Source organism: Echiichthys vipera, assembly GCF_963691815.1.
Source record: "Echiichthys vipera genome assembly, chromosome: 19".
Classification (NCBI taxonomy): domain Eukaryota; kingdom Metazoa; phylum Chordata; class Actinopteri; order Perciformes; family Trachinidae; genus Echiichthys; species Echiichthys vipera.
In genome coordinates, this window is record NC_139844.1 from 5,598,509 (window position 1) to 5,610,247 (window position 11,739).

An 11,739-nucleotide genomic window follows, 5' to 3' on the forward strand; every position below is an offset into this window, starting at 1 on the left:
GTAGTAATTATCGTGGGGGAAAAATAATATGTAATCAAACAGGAGAGAGCTGTTCGTGTCCCAAACTTAAAGTCTGTGATGTAATGTTTCAATTCGATCGTCATGCGAATTTGGAGGGAACTTTTAAAATACATTTAACCTTAATTTATGTTTCAAAACATCAACAAATATCTATGATAGAAACATGCAGAGTCTTCAGGAATTAGTTTTAACAGTATTTATTAAGTTAAATATCCGCTACTAGCATATGTTTCCATTTCCAAAAACCACCAAAAGTGAGCGTAAAAACTTTAACTTGCGCGTTTGAGGACGTTTTTATCACATTTGGAATTTCTTTTCAGTTTCTTATGCGAATTTTCAAAATACAATTCATACAAGAAACACAATTCCTGGTGTGTCTTTAAGGTATGAGCAGTGGCAGATTAAGGTGGTTATGGGCCCCTAGGCTACTGTTTTTTTGGGCCTCCCACATTAATAATCATGCTTTATCAGAAAAAAAGCCCTTAGAACTTAAGAAAAGTCTGCAACCTTGAAAAATCCTGAAAATTTAGAAGATTTTCTTTATTAGATCTGGGTCCTGTTTTTCTTTCAGTCGTTCAGTTTTCTTTTCTTTTTCACCGCTGCCTCCACCTGTTAGTTAGTTTGTGTTATTGTGTGAACTAACACTTTAAAACAAAGCTCCTGTGTTTCTGTGGGGTAAAATCACCGTTTTTGTCAATGGAGTCTGGTGGCTTTGAAGAGAGCAGATAAACGTTTCAGTTCCCCGTCAGAGAGTCATTCTGAAAGCAAGGTAAAGCTGTGAAAATACTCTTTACTCAGATATAGTCCGTCTGAAATCTGACTGTGTCATTTAACTTTCTATTCAAATCAGAAACAACGTTTCTTCCAACAGCAGTGAAACACAACATGGAAAACATGAATGGGGCGAAAAAATAAAATAAAGAAAATGCATGAACAGCAATATAACCAAAGTGCTGAATTATATTATTTCACATTATATTAAATTCAAAACAACTTAAACCATGAGATTCAATAAAAGAGCAATTGTCTCTAAAGCTCAGGGTGATCATCAAGTTTAATTATCACTCAAACTTTGGACAATTACATTTAATAGAATATTTTCTCATTAAAAGCACATTTTACCCGTGTGAAGTATTAAACTTGCTGCACTTCTATCAGCTGCAATGATTTAATTATAATAATCATTAAGAGCTCATGATGTGCCTTTAATGCCTCGTGGTGACTCTACCCTCATTCAAATTAAGTATTAAATGTCTCAATATCTGCAGATAATAAGACTGAACACTGAAACACTCATGACATTTAATGATTCATAATTAAATCCCTTATAATCTCACCGAATGCTCAATTATATCAGAAGAAGAAAGAATGTTTTGTGTTGCAGCTTTTGTTGCTTTGCTCTCACAGCTGTTTGTTTTCCAGAGATTACGACTGATTCTGACGGACTGTGATGGTGATTTATGTGTGTGTGTGTGTGTGTGTGTGTGTGTGTGTGGTCCTACCATGTCTGTGCAGACTGATCCACAGCAGGACGACTGGGACGACATGATGCAGCCTCCACCTTCCTCCTCCTCCTCCTCCTGTGCAAGACCCCCTGCAGGACCAGAGGAGACATCAGTCACTTCAACACAGAACAATGTGAACTATGCACATGGATGGATGACTGAACGGGTCCATGGGCCCAGGCCAACGGGCCCTGACTCATAAAATGTTGCTGGAAAAAAAACACAAAATGATAACAAAGCGATGCTAAATGACCACAAGTTCACACAAAATGACCAAAAAAGAACGCAAAGCGAAAATAATGACAATACAGATGGAAAATGACTACAAAGAGATGCTGAGTGACTTAAAATAGACAAAAAACAACCACATGAGGACAAAAAAGGACAAAGACACGCAAAATGATTAAAATAAATGCAAAACCACCACAAAAAGATGCAAAATGACTAAAATTGAAGCAAAACCACCAAAAAAGATGCAAAATGTCTAAAAATAGATGCAAAACACCACAAAAAGATGCAAAATGACTAAAAACAGACGCAAAATAATTACAAAGACAAACAAAACAACTAAAAATGGAGGCGAAATTACCACAAAGAGGAACAAAATTACTAAAAACAGATGCAAAACCTCCACAACAAGATGCAAAATGACTAAAATAGATGCAAAACCACCACAAAAGATGCAAAATGACTAAAATAGATGCAAAACCTATGCAATAAGATGCAAAATGACTAAAATAGATGCAAAACCTACACAATAAGATGCAAACAAAACTAAAATGGAGGTGAAATGAGCACCAATAGAAACGAAGGGACTAAAAGTCGTGGGGGGGCCTCTGATAGGTCCGTGCCCAGGGCCCCGTTGGCTCTGAATACGTCCCTTACTCTCCACATGTTTTACATATTCAGAGGAGCGTGTTATGGAGCTTCTTAACTCTCCCCCCTGACACTGAAAGCACACTGACATTTACCAGAGCTGCACAGTTAATTAGATGTTAACCACGAACACGATCGGCCGTGATGATGATGGCGTTTAAAATGCTCTGCTGCATGTCCAAACTAACAGCGCAGCCACCAGGGGGGCATCCAGCCCAGTCCCGTCCCCAGGGCGTCAAATACTGCCGGGGTTTCACCTGTTAACCCGTCTGTGGGGATAGACGCTCAGAGAAGGTTCTCCAGTAGCGACAGCGCCAAACTCCACGTAAGGAGGCAGGATGTGGCGGTGGATGAGTGTCAAACAAACACCGGACCTTCACCAGGAGTTCCGTGCGTCACTGACGCCACAAAACAAACTCTCATTATAACTTTAATGTGAGGTCACACTGCAATCAAACACATCCCTCGTGTTTAAACAACGGCCGTGGTGGAGCGGATAGTCAGAGCACTGGCTTCTGCCTTTACCAGGTTTCCATGACAACCATGGTATCACGTCCATAATCTACATCTGCAACTTTATTTAAATATTCATCAAACGAACTGATGCTGAATATGTTTATTTAGATATTTATTTTATTTGTATGTATCTTTATTTAAATGTTCAGCAATTAACTGAAACTGAACATTAGTTAATATAGATATTTATTTATTCTTTATTTAAATGGTAAGTAATTAATTGACACTTGGCAATTTCATTTTACTTTTTTTTTTTTTTTAGATGTTCAGCAGTTGAATGTTACTGAACATGAATTTTATTAAGGTATTTATTTTTATTTTATTTTAATGTATTCTTTATTTTCTCAGTGTTCATTTAGAATTGGTTGATAATGCAGTTTTTATGATGTATAATAATGTTTTCTTTCATAAAGTTATTTGATCGTGAAGGCAGTCTTCTGAGTGATATCGATGCAAGATCTATTTTAGTTTGACATAATAACCTTTTTGAAAAACATTTCATTTATTATTATTATTTTTTTTTTTACTCCATGGTGATTTGTTGTTGTCCATGTTCTATTTTCTTTGTTGTTGGGAGAGACGAATAAAGATATTAATGAGAAAAAGATACATTTTCATTCCAGCTCCAGAATTCCTATATCAGCCGCCTTAGTCTCAAACATCCCACATTGTTATACTTGATATTTTATAGTTATAGCCAAAGTGTTTGAAAGTGGAGACAGGCATTTTGATAAAAAAGTCTTTTGCATAAAGTATGAAGCTGAAAACAAACATATGTCTCCTTTTCAAGCTTCTCTGCTCTTAAAAGAAAAACTGTTTGGTTGGTTCTTTAAACAGGAGTGTGAGCCTGAAGCTTCAGAAACGCCAGGATCTGGATCAGCTTTATTGTTCAGACCTGAAAAATCCCCGTACGTCTTTATTGTGTTTGGCAGATGGACTCGGTTGGACTCACGTTTGTTTGGTGAAGAATAACAAATCATGTAACACATTTGTTGCTTTTTCTTTATGCTCTTACTCAACACAGATGTTTTTTGTTCTGGCACTGAAACGACCTGAAAACAGTTTCCACAGAGGAGCCACAGGGGAGCCACAGAGGAGCCACAGAGGAGCCACAGAGGATCCAGGGAGGAGCCACAAGGGAGCCACAGGGGAGCCACAGAGGAGCCACAGAGGAGCCACAGAGGAGCCACAGAGGAGCCAAAGAGGAGCCACAGAGGAGCCACAGAGGAGCCACAGAGGAGCCACAGAGGAGCCAGGGAGGAGCCACAGGGGAGGCACAGGGGAGCCACATGGGAGCCACAGAGGAGCCACAGAGGAGCCACAGAGGAGCCAGGGAGGAGCCACAGGGGAGCCACAGAGGAGCCACATGGGAGCCACAGAGGAGCCACAGAGGAGCTACAGAAAAGCCACAGGGGAGCCACAGAGGAGCCACACGGGCTTTCAGAGGAGCCACAGAGGAGCCACAGAGGAGCCAAAGAGGGGCCACAGAGGAGCCACAGAGGAGCCAGGGAGGAGCCACAGGGGAGGCACAGGGGAGCCACAGAGGAGCCACATGGGAGCCACAGAGGAGCCACAGAGGAGCTACAGAAAAGCCACAGGGGAGCCACAGAGGAGCCACACGGGCTTTCAGAGGAGCCACAGAGGAGCCACAGAGGAGCCAAAGAGGGGCCACAGAGGAGCCACAGAGGAGCCAGGGAGGAGCCACAGGGGAGGCACAGGGGAGCCACAGAGGAGCCACAGAGGAGCCACAGAGGAGCCACAGAGGAGCTACAGAAAAGCCACAGGGGAGCCACAGAGGAGCCACACGGGCTTTCAGAGGAGCCACAGAGGAGCCACAGAAAAGCCACAGGGGAGCCACGGAGGAGCCACAGAGGAGCCACTGAGGAGCCAGGGAGGAGCCACAGAGGAGCCACAGGGGAGCCACAGGGGCTTACAGAGGAGCCACAGAGGAGCCAAAGAGGAGCCACAGAGGAGCCACAGGGTCTTTCAGAGGAGCCACAGAGGAGCCAAAGAGGAGCCACAGAGGAGCCACAGGGGCTTTCAGAGGAGCCACAGTGGAGCCACAGAGGAGTCACAGAGGAGTCACAGAGGAGCCACAGAGGAGCCACAGAGGAGCCACAGAGGAGCCACTGGGAAGCCACAGAGGAGCTACAGAGGAGCCACAGAGGAGCCACTGGGAAGCCACAGAGGAGCTACAGAGGAGCCACAGAGGAATCACAGAGGAGCTACAGAGGAGTCACAGAGGAGCTACAGAGGAGTCACAGAGGAGCTACAGAGGAGTCACAGAGGAGCTACAGAAGAGCTACAGAGGCCGACGCCTAAAAACATGCAGTGCTTGGCAGCTTAAGGCGTCCATGTGACTGCAGCTCGTCTGACATTTTGTCTGACCAATGCTCAGGGATCTGGACGTGATGTGGCAGACAGCATGCTAATGCATAACCCTGACTGACCCCCCCATCCCTGTCTGTCTCTCATTAAATAACATGTATCGATCACAGGTCCTGCTTTCATTCCTGCTGCTCTACGTCACTCTGGGGACGAGTCACCGGAGCTGCTCAGGTCAGCGAAGAATCCCCATAAACAACATCCTGATGGATGATTCTGCAGGACGTCCTCATCCACTGGTCCTATGTAGACAACAACCTGAACAACCTGTGTGCAGGAGCCTTTAAAGAGTTGTGATTTTACGTTTAGACGACAAAAGGCGACAAGTTTAGACAAGAAAAGGTGACGGTTAAGTTTAGACGACAAAAGGTGACGGTTAAGTTTAGACGATAAAAGGTGACGTTTTTTTGGTGCTCTGATACTACGTCACCTGATATCCTTCTTTGCTCCGGATGTAATTTTAACTTTATGTATGAACAGAGAATGGGGACCGACTGATTCCGTCAAAGTTTTCTCGGTGTTTGCGGATTGGATCTTAAACTCCTGAAACTCTGGAGGGAGAGAAAGTCGTCAGTGTTTGTCTCCAGAGTGTGGGGGGGGGATCTCAGCGTGTTTGCTCTACGTTTACTCATCAAACAGATGCATTATTAAACTCATGTTGGGCTGAAATCACCACTGTATGAGTGCAGAAAGTAAAAAGAATGAAATCTACTTTGACTGTCCGTCCATTTGCAGCGAGCCGGGCTCTCACTGCGAGCATCATGAATATTTAAAGCAGAAGAGAGAGAGTCCCGTCCAGCTCCGCAAATTCATGCAGCTCCTGACATTAAAGAAAACTCGCCTCTTTGTCAACTCATGCGTCGTGTTTCCTTGTTTCCCCTCCTCCCTCCTCCACTATGGAAATGGGAGTGAACAGCAAACGGAGTGAGGGTCAGCGGACGAGGCTGCCGACGCGAGCGCATAAAGAGGGCGATTCATGGGTGTGCAGGGCCCGACGGCAGCCGCCTCCAGTCAGACATTTTGTGTCCTGGTCACATGATCCATCACAGAGCACAACAGCCTCTGCAGCTGATGAGGAGTCGCACCAGTCATATCTATCCAGGGATGTGGCTATTAAAATATAGGGATTACTACAAAATATTATGACTTTTTTGTCACAATCTTCTGACTTTTTTTACTCATAATATTATAATTTTTTTCTCCAGATGCTACATCTTTTTTTTCATGAAATATTAAGACTTTTTTGTCACAAACTTCCAACTTTTTTCTCAAAACATTACGACTTTTTTTGTCACAATCTTCGATTTTATCTGACAAAATACTTTTTTGTTACAAACTTCCAAATTTTTTCTAAACAATTCCAGACTTTTTTGTCACAATCTCTGGACTTTTTTTTCAAAAAAATCTTCCGGCTTATTTTTCCACAATCTCCCGTCTTTCTCATTCAAAAAAAAAATCCAAATATTTTGTTACAATCTTTGGAATTTATTTCTAAAAACATTACGACTTTTTTTCATCACAATCTTTTGACCTTTTTACTCAAAGTATTACATTTTTTTCCCTTAAAATATTTAGACTTTTTTGTCACAATCTTACAATTTTATCTGACAAAGTATTAAAACCTTTTTGTTACAAACTTCCGAATTCTTTTTCTCAAATAAGTCAGACTTTTTTTTTTATCACGATCTTTCGACTTTTGAAAAAAATATTCTGACTATTTGTTTTTTTTAATCTTTCCTCTTTTTCTCTCGTAATGTTCCAACTTTTTTATTCCAACCCCAGCAGACTGAGACATTACAGGAAGACGTTGTGAACTCCTCCAGCCCAGTTTAAACTGGTTCGGTCCTCAAGCCCACATTAAACCGGTTCAGTCCTCCAGCCCAGTTTAACTTGTTTGGTCATTATCACAGTTATGAAAGTGGTACGTTATGAAACCGCAGTTATGATTTCAATACGTGTCATACATGTTCTCTGTATAGGATATCAATCCATGGGCGATGAAGTTTTTTGGGCGATGATGTGTTTCTTTTAACATCTTCGTCTGTGAATTCTTCTTTTATTAACACCAAACCAGAGTTGGTGATTGTTGGAACAGTGGAGAGACTCAGTTCTTTACTGTCCAGTTTGAATGAAGTGTGTTTTGATGATTTAACGAGGTCCTTATCTCAGCCTGAAGATGATTCGTCCTCATATTTCAGGTGTAGTCAGAAGATATCGGGGCCAAGACGTCGTTGTTTACGGAACATAGCTGAGAGACCCCATAAACAGATGCAGATCAATAAAAACAGAAAGATCATGAAAAGAGAAACGGACTTCAGGTGAACCATAGCATGCTCACAGCTGAATGGTCGAGTTATTGTAAAGGCTGTCCAGCTCAGTCACAAAGACGACAAGTCAACAAAGAGCCTCAGAATCGGCTGCAACCGTCGATTCTTCAAGTCTGTTGATGTCAAAGTTCACCGATTTAGAGGAAAAACAGCCGATTTAACAGTTTAAAAGTCAGATGAGACGGCCTTCAGTGGACTGAAGGAACCTGAATATATTTATGTTGTGGACGGTTGGAGACGTCACCTGGACGTTTTTTAAAAGAGCAGAGCAGGCAAAGAAAAGACCTGTGTGTCCGCTGTGATTCCCCGTCCTGTTTCCTCACGATAAATATCACCGGGATCAAAGTGGATCCAATCTCTCCACTTTAATTAAAACACATTCCTGTGTGTCTCAAATACACACACAAACACACACACACACACACACACACACATACACACACACACACACACACACACACACACACACACACACACACACACACACACACACACTCGCACGCGCACACACACACACACACACACACACACACACACACACACACACACACACACACACACACACACACACACACACACACACACACACAAACACCTAACTTTAATATGTCATCTCTCTTCTTTAAAGAGCTTCAACTAAACAATATTTTCATTATTGATTCAAGATCCTTGAATGAGTACACAGGCAAACTGGTGGAATTCAAATTCAATAGACAGGATTTGATAAGTCCTCTGTTTGGTCTCTAAAAAGTCTCAAACATGTTCAGTTCACTGTCACAGACAAAAAACTGACAGCGGAGAAATTTGGACTTTTGTAAACTAAAAAAAATGATTTAAAGTGTAAGTCTGCCGAAAATGGACCCAGGGGTGTTTTTCAGCATTTTTTCAAATAAGCCATGCAGACAGTTTTTTTCATTGATGAACCATGTACAGAGAATGCCCAGAGAGACGCTAACAGCCCCATAGGGCTAACACTGATTAGCTTGGGGCGGTGCACTGAACGCATCCAAAATAGCATTTTTTAACCACTAATACTGCTCAAAATAACACAGAACCTCTGCAGTAGCATGAGAGGAGTCCTTACACAGAAAATGTAGTTAGAGAACCAAGAGTGTATTAAAAACTCCAGTGTATTCACTAATCCACTTGTACGGACGACCTGTCAACATGGACCTGCTGGTAAGGACCAGACTTGTAAAGCAGTCTTTTTTTAATAAACTCTGGGTTCACTAACTACGTTGTTGGTGCTTTGTTTTCTGTGTAGGGACTCCTCTCATGCTACTGCAGAGGTTTGCTGTTATTTTGAGAAGTATAAGTGGTTAAAAAATGCTGTTTTGGATGCGTTCAGCGCACCGCACAGAGCTAATCAGTGTTAGCCCTTTGGAGCTGTTAGCGTCTTTCTGGACATTCTCTGTACATGGTTGATTAACCAAAAAAACTGTCTCCATTGCTTATTTGATGGATTTCATGCTGAAAAAGACCATTGGGTCCATTTTCACCAGACTTACACTTTAAAACAGAGAACGGAAAATGAAAATAGCTGGTGATTAACTGAAGAGTTGACTTCTAATGGAGTGATGGACTGGTGGTTGGATGCAGGACGCCTCCTGCAGAGCTGATCTCTGGAGGTTATTTTACATCCTTTTCTGCAGGGACTAGTCCTCATTTCAGCTCCAGTCCACTCATCTCTTCAGTCGTTTTCATCGTTTCTTATGTTGAAGGATTTATTTACTTATTTAATTGAATCTGAAAGATGGCTACAGGAGTGACATCATAGATTTAGATACTGTATATATGAGTCTCTAATTAAAAATGAAAACACTTAAAGAGATATATTTTTAAATCAACGCCAAAGTTTTGCTCATTGAGTACACGGTCACCAACATGCTTCTGAAGATTTGATATTAAAGATGGAATTTAATAAACAAAGTCCGGCTCTCCTGTTAAGACACTTTATGATCTAGAAAAAGATGTTTTTAATGAGACACATGTCCACACGGCCACAGTCTCGTGTAAAACAACGCGTGCTGTGATGTTTAAAGGATCAGAAATCCAACGGACTTTAAGACACTGAGAATAAAAGAAATCCAAAAGTCAGTCCAAGGATTAATCGACTAGTTTATTAAAGTCCAAACATTTCAATAATGGATGAATACTTTGAGTCTTAAATGTGAATACTTCCTAAAACAGTTGTTGTTTCATGATAAACTTCCTGACGGTTTTTAATCACTGTCTCAACTATGAATTATGGTTAAAACTGTGTTTAATTCAAGTGAATCTGTCCACCATCTTGTTTCTAAGGGCTGCTGCGTTTTTATCTGCACAGTTGATTTACTCACTGTTTGTTTTTATTAAAACAAACAACTTGTTTACATGTGGATCTGAGCAACTGTTCTTCATCCAGTCGAATTTTAATATTCAAATATTCAAATATTCACTTTCATTTAATGCATTTTATCCACAGGATCCGTGAAATCAGAGTTTAGTTTCAGTGAGTGAACACAACGATTGTGAGCTGAACTCAAATTAAACACGTATCTGATCAAATTAGAAGCAAAATAATTGACATTTAATTAAAACAATTCATCTGTCAGTTTCTCTGGGCTTCAGGAAACGGTGACGTTTTTACATCAAGTTTCAAACATAAGTGTCTTTTTTTTGTCCTAACAGCATTTTTTCCTCTTTAGAAATGACTCAAAATTATCGATTCATTCAAATAATAATCAAAAATAGTGTGTGAATAAACAATAACAGTGAAGAGAATCAGAGCTGCGTCTGTTGGTGAATAAAGGAAACAACAGAAATAAAGAAGACTGGGGCAAAACTCATGTTTTCATGAATTGAACTTAAATGAAATAACGTAAAATAAAAGTCCGTAAAACACGACAGACTTCAGCATTTTGACTTTCAACTGAAACATCATTTCAGGAAACTTGATGATTAATCAAAGTTTAAAGTGCACTTCCTGTCGTGGCCACACGGTGACACTTTGATATGTTTTTATGTGTGTTTACAAAGTGCTTTCACTGTATTTGTTTATTTATGCAAATATATAATTAAATATATATAATATATACATATACCTTTTTGGGGATGGTTTTCAAAATAAAACATGTTTTTTTTAAACATTTTGAGAACATTTTAAGGTCACCGAGAGAAAAACTTGAGAAAGAAAAGTGATTCATGGAGGGAGGAAACGACCCTCAGATGAATCCAGAATGAAAATAATCTCTTCTCCCTTTTTAACCAAGTTCATCTCTGAATAAAGAAATCGGACTTTTATTCTGACAGTGTGAAGGAAACTAAAATATATATCTAAATGCAGTTGAGACCCTTTTATCCTGGAACTGTTTGCTGTTTTGGATGTGTTCTATGACTGTGCTGCGGCCTGTCTGGGCCGGGACACTCTTGTAAACTTTTAATCCCTATGAGTCTTTTTCCTGGCTAAATAAAAATAAAAATGTATGTTTCCATCAGGACTTTGATTAGAAACATGTGCAGCTTCGTGGAAAACAAATCAAACTCTAATTTCTCTGATTTTTCTCTTTTTCTTGTCCTCCAAACTGAGACTCAGAGTAAAACTTTCAAAGTGTGAGACGGACTGAAGAAGAAGAAGTGACACTGGATCAACTTGGACACCGAACCCAGAGCTCACCATAAAGCTGGCAGCCTGTTCCACAATAATAAACCTCATTTCACAGCACAATGTTGCTTTTTACGCATTCAAAAACCCACACTAATGAAGAGCTGCAGCTGCTGTTGGACACTGAACGCACCAGACGTCTCCATAAAAGTGTCGAGCGTGTCCTAAAGCGCAGGAATGAGAGAGGAGTGGAGGATCTGTGGGGACTCACATGTGTTCAGTGGAGCGGCCGCTGGTCCTCCTGCGGGATCATTTCTCCTCCACGGAACTTTCTCCTGCGCTCAAACTCTTCACCTCCAACAGCTGGATCCACGGTGCGCCTCGGTGCCGCGTAAAAGTCTCCAGAGTTTGGAGAGGGTCGGAGATGGAGAGAGAGACGGAGAGAGAGAGAGATGGAGAGATGAATAAAGAGATAAATACGGAGGGCGTCTCTGCTCCAGACTCCCCGGCGGTGTGAGGATGCTTC

At 41.1% G+C, this 11,739-nt stretch overlaps 1 protein-coding gene across 3 annotated transcripts in view; it reads right to left on the bottom strand.

Moving 5' to 3' along the window:
- Positions 1-11,739, bottom strand: part of adgrg6 (adhesion G protein-coupled receptor G6) — a 100,639-nt gene extending 88,900 nt beyond the window's left edge. For all 3 annotated transcript variants that reach the window (XM_083933771.1, XM_083933769.1, XM_083933770.1), the window contains exons 1-2: positions 11,485-11,739; positions 1,524-1,615 (exon numbers count right to left, since the gene is read on the bottom strand). In XM_083933771.1, coding sequence (XP_083789897.1) covers positions 1,524-1,615; positions 11,485-11,486 — 94 coding nt within the window. In that variant the 5' untranslated portion in view covers positions 11,487-11,739. The remainder of the gene's footprint in view (positions 1-1,523; positions 1,616-11,484) is intronic.